The sequence below is a fragment of the Cervus canadensis genome, chromosome 22 (assembly GCF_019320065.1).
Source record: "Cervus canadensis isolate Bull #8, Minnesota chromosome 22, ASM1932006v1, whole genome shotgun sequence".
In the NCBI taxonomy this organism is placed as follows: Eukaryota; Metazoa; Chordata; class Mammalia; order Artiodactyla; family Cervidae; genus Cervus; species Cervus canadensis.
Genome location: NC_057407.1, coordinates 9539330 through 9555872, shown reverse-complemented (window position 1 = coordinate 9555872; position 16543 = coordinate 9539330). Strand labels below are relative to the sequence as shown.

General features: G+C 40.2%; 1 protein-coding gene across 3 annotated transcripts in view; it reads right to left on the bottom strand.

The window, feature by feature from the left end:
* The window catches only part of ARIH2 (ariadne RBR E3 ubiquitin protein ligase 2), a 36619-nt gene that overhangs the window by 13975 nt on the left and 6101 nt on the right, over positions 1 to 16543 (bottom strand). Inside the window, exon 2 of one of the 3 annotated variants that reach the window (XM_043443109.1) lies at positions 5279 to 5324. The exons of the other annotated variants lie outside the window; for them this stretch is intronic. Within the exon in view, the coding sequence (XP_043299044.1) occupies positions 5279 to 5317 (39 nt within the window). The 5' untranslated portion in view covers positions 5318 to 5324. The remainder of the gene's footprint in view (positions 1 to 5278; positions 5325 to 16543) is intronic. 3 annotated transcript variants of the gene reach the window in all.

Genomic DNA, 16543 nt, shown 5'->3' with positions numbered 1-16543 from the left:
GCACAGGGTTAAGGAAGAGTACCTAGGAGAATTTACGCTAACAGGTAGTCTCCGAAGAGAGGCCACCTCCTCCCTGATTTGGGTCAGGACAGAACTGACTTCACCACCCACTGTCACCCGCAGCAGTCTCCCAGAGGAAGAGATGTCAGGTGATGTGTGGGGGAGGGGGGCACTACTTAAGTTACCTTTAGCAAGAGGGCCAAGACAAATATATGATATTAAAACATTACAGATAAAAATCTGTCATTCTCAGAGTGCAGACAGCTGAGCTCAGGAAAGAACTAGCCAAGTATTCACACCATATTACTATGTAATGCTCAAAGAGCTTGGCAATCCATTCTGAATCTATTAAAGTTGACACTTGGTAACTGAGAAAAGTCTTCCACTCTTTTTATGTGTTCAACTGTGGAAAACAAGAGTCTTCCAGCAGAACCAAGACAAACTATTGCTGGACTGTTTTGATCAAGCAACTAATAACCTGTGAGTGGTTAGGATTATGTATTACCAAGAAGGACTTAAAAGTATCTATGTATGTACCTATGTATGCATTATCAAGTAGGTCTTAGAGCATTCATTCATTCATTCATTCATTTTTGGCTGTGCCACAAAGCTGTGAGATCTCAGTTCATGGTGGTGAAAGCCCAGAATTCTAACCAGTAGGCCACCAGGGAAACCCCCCAAGAAGAACCTATAATGAGGTCAAACCTCTTCCAAAAAGGGTGATAAACAACCACTGATAACCAAAATAGACTTAATGACTTGGGAAGGACACATGACCATGTCACATTCAAGACAAATTTGAGGTTCTATAAGATCAACATGTAATAAGAAAATTAAAAGTCTTATTTATGTATGAGGCTTTTTTCCATTTCTGAATACACTTTCAGAAAGGAGAGCAGGAAAGAATACCTCTTTCAAATTCACTTTATGAAGCTAACACAACTCTGATAAAAGGCTGATTTAACATGTGAAAACGCCTAAAGCAATTCACTGAATTGACAAAGTAAAAGTAGAAAAAAACCCAAATGATCATTTCAATAGACACAAGAAAACTCATTTGACAAAACTGAGGAATCACTCAAGATAAAAATTCTTAGCAAATTAGGAAGAAAAATAGAACTGCCTAAATCTAATACAGGGTATCTAAGGAAAACATTATACTCTATAACAACACAGTGAATGCTAAGATCAGGGACATGACCGGGAAGACCACTCTCATCATTTCATTTAACACTGTGCTGAAGGCCCTAACAAAGCATGGGGGGAAGAAAAAGGACACACAAAAAGAGACACAAAACTACCAGTAGAACTAATAAGTTTAGTAAGGTTAAAAAAATAGAATGCCAATATATAAAAATCACAAATGTGTTTCTACATAGTGGCAAATAAAAATTAAAATTTATTGATAAATATATTTTTCTTTTTTTTTTTTTGGAGGGGGCACCCGGATTGATAAATATATTTTATTTAACTGAATATATCTAAAATATTTCAACGTTAATGCATTGAAAATTATTAATGAACTACATTTTACATCTTTTTTTCCATCTAACTGTTCAAAGTCCATTGTATTCATAATTATAGCACATACCAATCTGAACTGGCCACATTTCAAATGCTCAATGGCTACATGTGATCATAGCTATCATAATGCAGCTAGAGACAGAACACAGCAATCAAAATTAATCAAAATCAAAGCAGGGGGTTAGGGTATAAATTAACAGTTGACCCTAAAATGTATGGAGAGAACCCTGAATATCCAAAGCAACCTTGAAAGAGCAGAGTTGGAAGAGACTTACACCATCTGACTTCAAGACTTACTAAAAAGCTACAGTAATCAAGACAGTGGGTACTGGCTTAAGGACAGACATATATACAGATCAATGTAACAGAATAGTAAACTCATACACTTATGATTAATTTTCTACTAAGGTACCAATGTAATTCAACAGATGATAAACCAGTCTTTTCAACAAATGGTTCCAGAATAACTGAACATCACTATACAAAATACAGAACTTAAATGCTTAGTTCATGTCACACAAAAATTGCCTCAAGATAGTTCACAGTATTAAATGAAACTGAAAACTATAAAACTTTCAGAAGAAAATCTTTGCAATCTTGGTTTTTTAGGTAAAGATTTCTTAGATATGACACTGAAAGCACAACCCTTAAAAGAAAAAATATGATATACTGGAGTTCATCAAAATTAAGTTTCATTCTTCAAAGGACATTATTAAGAAAATGGAAGAGAGGAGCCACAAAATACATGATTTGCAAGAGAAAAAATAATTGCAAATCATATATCTGATAAAGAACTTAATTCAGAACATATAAAGAACTCAAACAACTCAAAAAGCTCAACATTATTAGTCATTAGGGAAATGCAAATTAGAACTACAAGATACTACTTCACACTCACTAGAATGATACAGAAGACTGACAATACCTAAGTGCTAGCAAGCAGGTGGAGAACCCGTAACACTTATATAATGCTGGTGGGAATGTAAAATAGCAGAGTCTCCTCAGAAAACAGTTTGGCAGTTTCTTAAAATGTTAAACGCAATCCCACTGCTAGATGTCTATCCAAGAGAAATGAAAACATGTCCATGCAAAACACCGTTATACAAACCATCACAGCAGCATATTTCATGAGAGCCAAGAACTGGAATCAACCCAAATGTTCATCAACTGATGAATGAATGAATAAACAAAATGTGGTATATATCCATAAAATGGAAAATCCTCACTGGGCAGTAAAAGAAAACATTACTGACATATGATACAACATGGATGAACCTTGAAAACATGTCAAGTGAAAGAAGCCGGACACAAAAGACTACATACTGTAAGATTCAATTCATATGAAATTTCTAGGAAAGGCAAATCTATGCAGACAGTAAGATGATCAGTAGTTTCCTGGGACTGGGAGTGGGGACTAACTACAAATGGATATAAGGGAACGTTTTGGCTGATGAAAATGTTCTATAACTTGTGGTGATGGCTATACATTTGTTTACATTTACTACAACTCTTCTACTGGTACACTCTAAAATGGATGAGTTTAATGGAATGTTAAGTAATACTTCAATAAATGCTAAAAATAAAATTGATCAATGGACAGATACATGATAAAGTAAATGCAGGAAAAAGTTAGCACCTGTATCATCTAGATGGTAGACAAATGGATATCTACTGTACAATTCTTTAAAAGTCTTTGTATATTTTCAATTTTTCATGAAGTTGGAGAGAAAGTTTGCCAACTTTAATTCAACAGTAATCTTCTGAATAAACAAATGTCACAAGAAACAGAGGGTTGACCCTTACACCATTGCATCAGAATAGTTCATTTTGATCTTTTATGTACTCCTCAGAATGAAAACATCCCCTTCAGAGTTTTGAACATACATAGTTCTGACCAAAGATGAACTGACTAGACAATGTGAATTTTAGTATAAGTAGGTCTGCAATGCCATTAACTTCACAACACTCCGGATCCCTCTAAACCTCCCACACCAAACCCTCGAGGGAGGGAGGGAAAGTAGTGGTATATAGTTCATCAAACACTGGAGGGTCCTGAAGTCCCTGGGTGGTCTGGAGAAGGCTTTCAGAGTCAAAGATGGAGTCAGATCATGGTCAAGGGTAGCCCATCTTCCTTGCCCTTCCCTCTCATTCCCTCTGCCTTCAAACCTGACCCACGATGGGTCAGAAGGCTCTGGAGAGCGTTCCGTGAAGCTTGAAAGGACCGTGGGGTCACCTCTGTCATCATCCAGCCTGGACTCTGCTCTGTATTGAACATCCAATCTGGCTTGGCTTTGCCATGACATTTACAATCTCAATACCCTCAGATGGTTTTCAGATCTTTATTTCAGGGAGCACTTGGCTACATGAATGTCAAAATGGACTTGGCTGCTGGACATCAGTATTTCCCAGAGGTTGCAAGCAAACTTCTGTCATCCTCCGTAATTTGTGTTTGGGAGAGACCTTTAAAAAGTACTTTCCAGATACAGGCCCTCAAAACATGTTCAGTAGTTACCACCTGTGCAGACACCTAAAGGTGTAGGTGACTGCTGGGGAATCAAGTTCTCCTTTCTGTTTTTTAAATAAAGAATATACAAAGTGTCCATACAATTCTATCCCTGCTTCAAAGCAGGGTTTGCTGGGGTGGGTGGGGAGGAGGTGGACCTGAGGCCTGAGGGGGAAATCCTGGATAGCAGTCAATGATGCTAAGATTTTCTCACAGAGATGCAGTGATGTGTACATGAGGATTTTAGCTGCTGTTATCAGCAAGCCATTCCTGACATGGCTAACAGCACACAAGTCCACAACCTCAGCATTTCAGGAGATATTCTGGACGCACTTTCTTCTGTGATCTAAGGGCTTCAGAGACTAGAGAAGTGAAACTGTAAATAGCGAATAGGGCTTGTCAACTTGGAATGGAGACTATCTTGGTAAGATAAAACTTCTGGATCTATGCGGCCTCTGACCCACTCAGTATAAGGAGACAGATGCAGGATTCCAGGAGCTTAGAAAATGCAACTCCAGCAGCAATTTGGTTACTGGCTTATATTTTAGCCTTCCTATGACTTGCTGCCCCACTCTGTGTTTCAATTCTCTTGTATGTATTTTCTGTTAGGTCCCCAAGCAGAAAGCAGACTATGGTGAATCTGTTTTTCAAATCACAGGACCCCAAGTCCACCTGAAGTTCGTTAGCACATGAGAGCTTCAAATTTCTTTTCTGATTTCCACCAAACTCTTTCCCCAGAAAAATTCAAGTATCAAAATTTTATAAATTAATCACTGGAACAAACGTTTTTGATCCCCTGACCACAAAGCACTTAAAATACCAGAGGGAGATAAATCCTGCCATGGAAGGAGATGCTCAGTACATACAACATTCTGGATCCTTTCTAATACACAGCCAACATCTACCTTTGGGGAAAACGTATTCAGAATTTCAGGAAATTTAACTGATATTACTTGACATCCCAGAGCACTTGGATTGTATACATTTATTATTCAAGTAATGCACAGGACATGCTAGTTTGATATACGGATCAGGGCACATACTGAATAGCCTCCACTCCTGACAACAGCTCCCCAGGAAAACCCTGAGCATGGTTAGTTGCTTCTTCATCTTTTTCGTCTCCTACAGTTGGTTCAAGCCGTCCAGTCCTTGGGGACGAGTTAACAGCACAGCTTGCAAATAGATTTTTTCCCCCAGAAAACAGAAATTCAGCAGCCCACCAGAACTGTCACCAGCCCTTCCCACACTTACCAGTGCCATAGGGAGGATGCAGCCGATGGCAGAGAGCATCAACGGCCTGAAAAAATACAGGTGGTAGTTTCAATTTTTATTTAGAATTCTTACTTGCCAACTGCCTGAAATCTTTTAAGGCTACCAGAATGGGGCTCCATGCCTCAGCCTGTTGTTAAGCCACTTCATGGTCCAATCACATTTGTTAACAAACACTAGTGGTCATTCACTAAAAGACAGAGAGGAAGGAAAGGAGTGAACAGTTGGCCAGCTTCTGGTCTAGGGTAGGAAGGGACGTGATATGGGAAAACTAGCCTAAGGAGATCAAGATGGATGGATTCAAGTCTCGGAGGGCAGAAGGTGAGGTGAGAAAATACTGAAGGAATAAGAGAAAGAAGTAAGGTTAAAGCACGGAGACAAAAGAGAAGGTGAACACCAGGTTAGAATGGGGCAAAATCAGCGGTGGTGGTGGTAGTGGGGTCCCAGAAGATAGGCTCTTAGGCAAGATCCAGCCCTCAAGTCTAATTTCAGTGGTGGGCCTTCACTCCTCCCATACTCCACCACCTCCATACTCTCAGACTATAAAAGGTCAGCTCTCTGGCACCTTATTCTAACTTTGCTTCCTTGCATTTTCTGTCCATGAAGGGAGAGCTGACTGGTAATTGAGGCACCGACATGTTATAAATGCTCTACAAAATCTGATTAATGAACACTAATTTGAAGATTTCTCTCCAGTCTAACCTTAATTTAGTTCTGTTATGGTCTCTGATCATTAAAATCAATGCCAAAAACATCTAAAGACCTCACTAACTACAATTACTTATGAAAAATACAATAAAACAGAAATACAAAAGTCATCCCTTCCTTGACCTTGAGGGTACTTTATTATGAAAAACTCTGAGCATCTACATAAGTGAAGAGTATGATGAAACCCATGTACCCATCACCTAGCTCCAACATCAACTCAGAGCTAGGCTATACCTTACCTACCCCACTACCCTCGAGATTATTCCAACAAAAATCTCAGCCAGCATATCTTTTCGGGTTTGCATTTCCATGAAAATCTTCTGGGAAACACTTAGTACAAAAGACAGATCACAGCCCCTTCTAGAATTCCAAAAGTTTTTCTATGGAGGAGCCATATACAGTTAGGATGAATACTACTTTAGTCAATCAAAGTCATATCCATTAATCACAACCAAAAGGAATGTAGATAGGAGCTCATAGACAATGAATGACACACAGTAGGACTAAAAGCCAAGTCTCCTACCATATTCCTGCAGCTACAAGCCCATCTTGTCCACATGTGATCTCAAACGATGCACTGTCTCTTCCAGCTACAGCGACTGTGAGGAGGGCAAAGGAGAGGGAATACCAGACACTTGTAGGGAGTTCCAGCTAGGTCACCTCTCTTCTCCAGAGGGTACCTCAGAGCCCAGCATATCTTAGCGACAAAGCCACAAACTCCAACAGCATGTTTCAAAGACAGAGCCACTGAGAGCTGCTGTTAACTGTGCTCAAAACGTATCACATTTCTGTACCCTTATATGTTTATATAAATAAACCTCCATAGGAATGAAGTTCTTTTCTGGGGGAAGAGGCTTCTCACAGCACTTCCCTTCTCGGTCATACCTAAGCACCGAGAGCAATGCCTGTGCCAGTACTAGGTCCCATATGCTAACACTTCCCTCCACCTGTCTCCTGTGGTCTCATCTGAAATCACTGCCTATCCACAGCCTCCTCCAGAGCCCAGGCAGGCAGGCAGGCAGGCAGGCATCAAAGCCTTCCAAGTCCTCAGGGGGTGCACAATCTAGCAGGAGAGGCCAGATACCGATCTAAAAAGGAAGGTTTAAAGGGAAAAAAAGAATGGTGAGCTGAGAGGTCTTTTAAAGTGACAGGAATGGCAGAGATGCTGACAGGAGGATTGAGGAGCCAAAAATCTAACGTTAGGGAGCAGAGCAGGAAGAGTTCAGGCTGGAATCTGGAGAAACCACTTCAAGTTTCTCAACAGAGCAAGATAAAATGGTGTTTTCAGCCGCTGTGTCAGAAAATATGGAATAGAAGCAGAAAACATTTTATTTATGCATACCTGCTTTCTGTCTTATCATTCTAAAAAAGGAGGCAGAAAGTAAAGGCCAACAGGCCTTTAAGTTATTTTATGGTAGAGGTTAAATTGGTTTTTCCCCATCTTTCTTAGCATCTATCTAAAAGTTAAAACAACAGAAGATACTCAGAAACACTTGTTTTATTGACAATCAACAAATTCTCAACCTATCCCAATTATAGCAAACTCGGAACCTACTCCAATTATCACTGAACAAAAAATAAAATGGTTCATAAAATGCATTTTGATGAAAAGGAACAATATCTGCCACTCCATCGCACCCCATCCTGATTCTCTCCCAGTGTTCCTAGCCAGGACAAATCTCTCCCAGTCACTTCTCTGGGTTCTTCTGGTTGCTACCAACATCGCTGAGCGTGCCCATAATTCTCTACCAGACCTAGCTTACTTATGTCACTCCCTACCCACTCCCATCCCAGCCCCAACTTCTGAATATTTAAATCACTATTTTCAGTTCCTCTATCTGTAGCCTTTGTAATTTTAAGACATTGTTTACAGGACCAGAGTTGCATTTTCACCCCTGAGCTTTTTCAATGGCACTCTCCTTGGCCCACTCAAAGAATGTTTGTACCTCTGGCATAAATACATTATCATTATTAGTAGCTGCCAATCACGCATACTTGTGTCTCATGGTGTTTGCTTTGTATTTACTTGGCTTGTGATTTTTGTGTGGAGTTTTTCTGCTTTGCATGGGAATTCTAATTCCCTTCCCCCTTGTGAAGAGTTCTCTGGTTTCTCACCACTTCCCAACCATTTTTCAACTTCTTCATTCTATCTATTGATAGGAATCCACCTCACTCCTATTCCAGAAGAAATTTTTCTTGGATCCCACCAAGTTTCTGTTCCAGTCTGGGCTGACCATTTTCCAGGCCTGCTACAAGCAGAACATGGGATTTTTCACAGGACAGCTAGGTTACTCTAATTATTTCTTGAATTATTATTTTTCTTTTTTGATCTTCATCTTGAATTACTTCAGCAAAGGTACAGGGAAAGTAAATATTTGGAGTCCTTGCTCATCTGAAAATGAGTTTGTTTTTGCAATGACAGAATTGTAGATTAAAAACTCTTTTTCCTCAGGACTTGGAAGACCATTGCACCACTGTCTTCTGCTTGTCAATGCTGGAGATGGGAGACATGATTCTCATGTCTTTTAGAAAGGTGTATATTTATGGAAATCTTTAAGGTTTTCTGTTCTTGTTTTTCTGAAATTTCATAGGGACAATTCTGGCAATGGCTCTTTCTTTACCCTTCTGGGCAACAGACAGACACTTTCAATACGAAAACTGTTCCTTCTGGCTCTTGGAAATCTTCTTTTACTTTTTTAATCTTTTCTTTCCTTCAGTTTTCTTTGTTCTCACTTGCCACAAATTCTGGTAAATCCTGGGTATCTGGATTCAATCTCCATGTCTCTGTTTTTTCACACACACACACACACACACACACAGCCTGTATTTTGGCTTTATGTTGAGAGATTTCCTTGGTTTTATCTTCTGATCTATCTATGGTATATTTTTTAACTTGGCAAACCCATAATTCAACTCCACAGGTTCTTTTCTGCTTTGATTTTCTTCCTGACGGCATCTCTGATTGTTTTACAGAAGCCACATCTTGAGTATCCTGGCAAATACTAAATAGTGCACTTCTAAAAACAAGCAAAATTACTTATTGGTCTACATCAGCTACAGTCAATTTCTCTGTTTCTCTTCCATTATGCATGTTTTCCTCAAATGTCTGGTGATTCTTGGTTAGAATCACCATTCACAATCAACAAAATGAAGGGCAACAAGGGGGATGAAGTACTGATATAGGCTACAACTTGGAAGAGCCTCAAAAACGTATGCTAAGAGAGCCACCAGACACACAAGGCCACATATCCATGATTCCATTTCTATAACATATATAGGTCAATCCAGAGACACAGAAAGCATATTTGTTGTTGCCAGAGACACAGGGAGTGGAGAGTATACAGGCTTACTGGGGGTTTTCGTTTTGGGGGTGATGAAAATGTTTTGGAACTAGATGAAGAGGATGACTGCCCAACACCATGAGTGTATTAACATGCCACCAAACTGTACACTTTCAAATGGTGAATTTTATGTGAATGTTACAATTTGTAAAAAGGGGGGTCTCAGGAAATGAACCCTAACTCTTGTACATGAACAGAACCAGGCAACTGCCAGGCTTCTCTTTAGGGTGAATGATTGGAAGCAGCTATTATTCAAGACTCAAGGGCTCCAAAAATGACAAAGATAGCTAAATCTGACCTTCTCTAAGTGCCTGATTTCCCTAAGATTATCCAGATTATTTTGCCAAGAGAGAGACCAAGTGGGGGTGGGGCTGGCTGTTCCACATACAGACCTTTAATTAATCCTCCCATCTGCAGCACATTTATCTTCTCCAGTCTAAATCAGTCAGATCAAAGCCCACAACCTCTTCAAAGATATGCTGGACAAACCGGCTCCCGTGTGCAATAATGTCCCATATGCTGCCCCTACATGTTCTCTTTGTTATTCTGTGTTTGTAACATATATATGCCTTTACCTTCATTTTCGTGGTATTAAAAAATAGAGAAGTACTTCCATATTTACCTCATGCTCTTTAATAATCTCTCTTCCTGTCCTCCCCAGCTCACTGGGCAACCATTAATTTATTTTCCTTTACAACAGATAAGTTTGCATTTTCTAGCATTTTATATGATTGAAATCATAAATTGCTTCCCCCACCACCACCCCTGAGTCCCTTCATGTAGCATATTCTGAGATTTATCAATGGTACTTATATGAGCAGCCCACTCTTTTTATATTGATGACAGCATGCTGTTCTATGGGTATGCTACTGTTTGTTCATTCATCTGTTTGTAGATATTTGGGTTGTTTCCAGTTTTTGGCTATTGCAAATAAAACTGCTATAGACAGCCGAATGCCAAACAAACAAAAACAAATGCAGAAGGGACAAATGTACATGAGGGCAGCCAACCAACTTGAAGCAAAGACTTGAAGTGTTCTACTAGAGTGTCATAAAATAAAAAGCCTTTTAAGTATTCACATTGTATTTATGATTGCAGATACTATTAGTCATTTTCACAGCTACTCATTATCAACGTGGACATAAGAACCCACTTTTATTTTGATAAGGAAATATGAAGTTACATTTAGATATCAAAAATATTACAGGAATCCTATCCAATTTGTGAGTACAGGTGGGCAGTTTACATCCTACTCCCATTCTGGTTACAAAACCAGTACACTCCAAATGTTGGATGTATCTTTTCAGCAGCCAAAAAGAGGATGTACTGCTCACTCCTCATTTTAGTAACCTGGATCGTTTCACAATTTTTTTTGTACTTCCATGGGAATATAATGTCAAATACCTCATCTCACCTCTGAAAATTCTGTTTTATTACATCTGCACGAAGTTCAGTCTTCTACATGAGAACTGCCAAAGCTAAATCTGACATGCACACCAAGCTAGGAACCACACATCCACCAGATATATACTATCTATATTTAAAACTCAGCTGGCTTAGTGGAAGCCCTTAAACAAGCATATCGTCTATTTACAAATGGAAACATATAGATGTACAGCCTTGGGGTTAGATGCTCAACTTTTGCAATTACTGGCCTGGGCTTGTTTAGACAGTCATATCAACAATAAGCAACACTTACTGAGAACAAAACATAACCAGGCATTTTTGCTTGGTGCTGTTTATACAAAGAAAAAGTATGGACCTTTATCTCAAAGAGTTCAATTCCTGGCTTACAAACAGTTAGTATCAGTATATATCAAGAAACATGCAAAATGTGGGGCAGAGGTAAGTGTCTGAATCTGCCTGGAGATCAGAAGTCAAGGGTAAGTCCTCAGTTTCCAGCTTGATGGATGTGGTTATCACCGATGAAGACAGAGAATCCAGAAAGCCAGGCTGGATGACACTGGAATATTGTAAAAGGCAGCAAGACTGGAAAATGATGGTGAGCGCACTGAAGAGACCAGTAAAAGTCTAAAACAAGGGAAAAAGGAAATGTGTGGGTAGAGCATGTACTGGGCAGGAAAGAAACTGTTAGTCAGAGAGAGCAGCATTCCCGGATAGAGACCACTCTTTGTTCACGACTATAAGAACAGCTCTGTTGTCCTGTTAAACTCTCCAAACAAACATCTCACTCTTCTTGCCTGTTCTTTCCTCTATTTATGATTGATTACTTGTGGTTATCACAGCAAAACCATTTCATGTTTATAAAGGGCTATGACAGTTCAGAGAAAAGAGAACACAACACAAGCTTCGAATTCTGAAATCCATGTCAGTTTAAGTTATCGAGCCACAGCAGGACACATTTCAGGTGAAGCAGGATGCGAAGCTTCCTGCTGTCTCAGTCTGTACCCCTTCTCAGATCTTTGCTCTAAGCCTTCCCTCTTTCAGACACAGAAATCGAATCCTTTACATTTTCCTGGGGCAGCAGGGCAGCGAACTGGGGCAGAGCAAAAGTTAAAGTGCTTGGGAGGTGTTTGGGAATTCCCTGGTGGTCCAGCGGTTAGGGCTCTGAGCTTCCACTGCAGGGGCCACAGGTTTGATCCCTGGCTGGGGAACTAAAGATCCCACATGGTGTGTGGTAAGGCCGAAAAAAAAAAAAAAGTAATGAGGCCTCTTAAAAGCAGGATCCTTAGTAAAGGATCTCAGAATTAACTAAGCTAAGCAAGCTAAGCACTTCACTAAGGAGTGCTGTCAATGCAGGCACGAGACCAAACACTGCAGTTAACTAGAAATGCAGAAACAAAAGACAGACCATATTCAACTATAACCTCTTCCTGGTCCCAATTCAAAATTCAATTTGCGTTATTTTCACTTTTCTTATCAGGAGGCCCCACGAGAAGGACATCAGAGTATCTGGATGAAGGCAAGAGAGCCCAAAGTCCATGATCCAAGTACCACATGCACACTCAGAAGTGTCAGTCAGTAATACATCACCCAGAACCTTCTGCAATTTGGTTCCCACCCTGTGACTCAAAATGCACAATCCTGAGAATGTGTTCTAAGGAACCACAGCACACATGTGACAGCAATATTTTCATTATTCAACTCCTGCCCTGCTTCTACCATGACCATGTTTAAACACTCATGTGCCAGACACTTTATGTGCATTATCTCACTTAATGCTGTGAAGAAGGTATTAATTATCATTATTTTATAGATGAGGAAACTGAAGCTTACAGATGTTGAGAAACTTGCCCATGGTCATGTTATATTAAATGGCAGAAAAGGAAGCGGAACTCAGGCTAGCCTGACCACTAGCCGTGCAGACTCAACAACACACAGGCCACATCCATGAAAATGCTCACAGCAATATAACCAGTCCCCATAACTGTAACACACACGTACTCACCTAAATGCCTAATGGGGAAAGCCGGAGCAAATGATGGTTCAAAAACAAGACAATGTGTTATACATAAAATAACATATGAGGATGACGTATAAACAAAGGAAAGTGTTTGAAATTCACATTTTTAAAGACAGAATATATAAATACATGCACATAATGAATACTAGAATGTACTGTCACCCAGAGTAGAGATTTTCCGTTTTGTCCACAGGTATGTTCCCAGTGTCTGGCACACAGCAGATGCTCAATAAATAGTAGCTGAGTGAATGAATTGTGGAAAAGTAACATTATCTATGAATACCGACAAGACCTGTGGGATAATGAGCAAGGAAGAAAGCTTTTATTTTAGGGTAATGAAATTATGAATGGTATTCTTCAGTGGAATTAGAATCACCCCCTTGATTACACAGTTCCTAAGGCAGTGTGCAAGTACAACAAAAGGCCAGAATGAAAGCTGGCTTTGAATCTCATGGAGAGGTTCTTTTCCAAAAGGCAGTGAGCATGTGGTATGTGGTGCCAGGTACGCAGTGAGGGCACAAAGTCAATGATAACAATAACCTTTCTAAGCTCGCCAGACAGGCATAACTCTAGCACTAGCAGCTCTTAGGCAATTCTCAATGTCACTCTGGACATTTCTCATCTCCCTTTAAAAAACACATTTACACACCAGTAAAACACTTACCAGACTTCCAGACTAAAAAGCATGGTGAAGTATGTCAACACATCCACTAACGACCAACTATTTGAAACACAGGAATTTAATCTAGATTCTAGTGAGATAGAGGCATGCAAAGAAACCTGACATCAGATCATAAAAATAGAAATAAGACGGCCGCTCAGCACACAAACATTCAGTGTTACTGGGCCCAGCTTAAAGACACTTTCCCATGAGTAGTAACATGAAAACAACCATTACTTGGTTAATTAATGAATGCATAAATAACAGTAAAATGTTCTTACATTCAGCTATACCCAGATACAAGAAAGTAAATTTAATAAATACAATTAGTCTTTTCCAGATATTATATAAGAACTCAGTGCTACTTGAGAGAAAGGATAAATATAAGGTAATTCACCCACAAAAGGGAAAAATGACCCATAGAAGAACTTGGAGAGATTTTCCAGCCACAATTTGCTGAATAGCAAGCACTAGATCTTAAAACAAATTCAAGCGAGAGGGTGGCAGAATAGTCTTCTGGGGAACATTCTCCCAGCTCTACTGCAGTTAATATAGCAATTTGTGAGGCAAGAACTAAAGTAAAAACACTCACAATAATCAGTTTATATCTCTAACCCTATCTGAGGAAAACCAGGCTTGAGAAAAGTAAGCAGCACAGTTCAGCAATAAAGTTTAAAAAAAATCTAATTCTTTCCTTCAACAGCAAAGACACTTTAAGTGGCACTCATGATCTATTTCATTCCTTTTTACCTATATATCTCCGTCTCCACTCTAGCCCAGAAGGCAACTTCCCGCCCCCATGCCTAACTGACCAGTGGAATTCTATCACTCCCATTCCTGTCACATCCCATCTTGAGGTTCTCTTATCAACACAAAGCTGAGAGCTCACAGCAGCTCCACGGACCAGATCTAGTCCAAAATGGACTCTTTCTTCTCCTTTCTGAAGCTTGGGCGGGGCTCTGAGCAGCAACATCCCACCTTTCCTGCCCACAGCCCTAACAAGCCGCTGAGAGAAGGAGCAGACAACTCGGCAGGCACCTCCAGCCCATCATCACCAGTCAAAGCCAGCCGGGCTCTGTCTGAGGCTGGAACATGGCTGAGCCCCTTCTTGAGAAGCCTGACAGCAAATGCCCCCTGAGATTCAGGGAAGAAGTACCAACAGGATTCGCTGAATGACAAAACTCTTCTAAGTTAACTATACCACATTTTGCAACGAAAAGGGTCTGTTATTACTAGAGAAGGCCTCCTGTATCTATCGCAGCAATAATACTTTTTTGTGTAAGTTTCATATAAAAAACAGCATGTAAAAAAGGTAACTTTGCTCATTTTTTAAAGACTCAAATATCACAAAAATATTCTTCAGAGATTGCCCCCTCTTGCAACGCAATCCACCTCATTTGGCAATCATTTCATCTTTCACAACTATTTCATTTGTGTAGGATGATAGCTCATTCTCTAAACAAGGCTTCTGTTTTACCATTATTTGAATATCAGCAGTTCTCCCTCTACCCCATAACAGGTAAGCATTTTCTCCTTTGTCTATCCTCAGCCCTGAATTTAATTTTTCTGGGCACTTTCTTTTCTCAATTAATGATCTTACTCAAGGACTGGTCACAGAATACATATAGGAAGTTACCCTCTGATAGCAAGAGCCCTCAATAAACCAAAAGCCCAGTGTCCCAGACAGCTGGGAATTTTCTGCCTAAGAGACTTGAAATCCCAAAAGGTAACTGAAGGTTTAACTTTATGTTAGTCTATGGCTCATCCATAGGCAACTGCCAGAACACAACAGAATGAATAACACAGATCAGTGGCTCACTGATGCCACTTCTCAAACTCAGCTTTGGCTCATGGATAGCTAGCTGTTCACGAGGCTCTAATTTGAAACTACATACACATCAATCACATTTCCTATTTGCCAAATAACACCTAAATCGTATGAAAGAAATATCTCAATAAGTCACGAGTATGCAAACAGCACGTGATTGGTGAGGGAAAGTAGTGACCTGGGTGACGATTACTGAGCTCCTTTCTCACAGACACATGCAACAGGAATGAGAGTGGCCAAAGCACCTGTGAACACCATTCTGTAAACTCAACACTTCAACTACTTCCTCTTATCTCAAAAAAATTTCAAATACAAAAGTAAAACCAATGCTAGGTTTTAGCCAGCCTGAAAGAGGAAGACTGTGTGGAATTCCTTCCTCCTGTAGTCTTGACCAAGCCGTTTCTGCCTGTCATCCTTGGTCAGATTCCTGAACCACTCAGAATACCACGGAGCCCCCTTATGTGCAGCCAAGCCACCAGAAGAGCCAGGACCTCGGCTGCCCAGGCCGAGAATGGAAATGGTGTTAACACACTCCTCAGTGAGGGAGGGGAAAAAAAATCCAGCTTCCTTTTCTACCATCATCTAGAATTTCATAGATTATCTTTTTCTCTGCTTTATTTTCCCTTTCACCCTTTCTTGGGGTTTCAACTTTCTTCTTTCTCTCTTTGTTCCTTCATCTCTGTTCCCAGTTCTTTTGGTCCTATTTTTCCTGATCTTGCGGGCAAGAATAATGCCCTTTTACAACAGTAGAGGATGGATAGCATGGACTAGGGAATCGAGCTCATGCCAATAAAGTCAGCGACGTCATCAACAGTCGACAAAATCCACAGTGCCCCCAAATTATTCAATGCCTGCTGTGGATGAACACTGATAGCAATGATGGAAGAGACAAGATAAAAAGTAGTTTCTGCCCTCTGTGAAGTGACAATCAGTGAAGAGAACATCCAAAAATATGTGAAAACGTAAAAACGACATCAAGCAGTCAGAAGATCACACTATATGAGTTAATAAACTTGGGTTGCAACATCTGGGCCCTGGGACCAAAACAGGAGCCAACCACTGAGGTCTAGAAGGGTGCGAGGAGGCTGACTCGGGGAGGGCGCAAGGTAGGCCTGAGAGCCGTGAGGGCACCAGAGAGCATGGGGGGCCTCCCCAGGCCTACAGCAAGACAGCCGGATGAAAAGGAAAGGAGTAAAACGGTCTACTTTATGGATTTCATTACAATTTAAAAAAAAAGAAGGAAAGGGCCTGTGCCTTCAGCCATCTCTGGCAGAGTGAGAAAGTC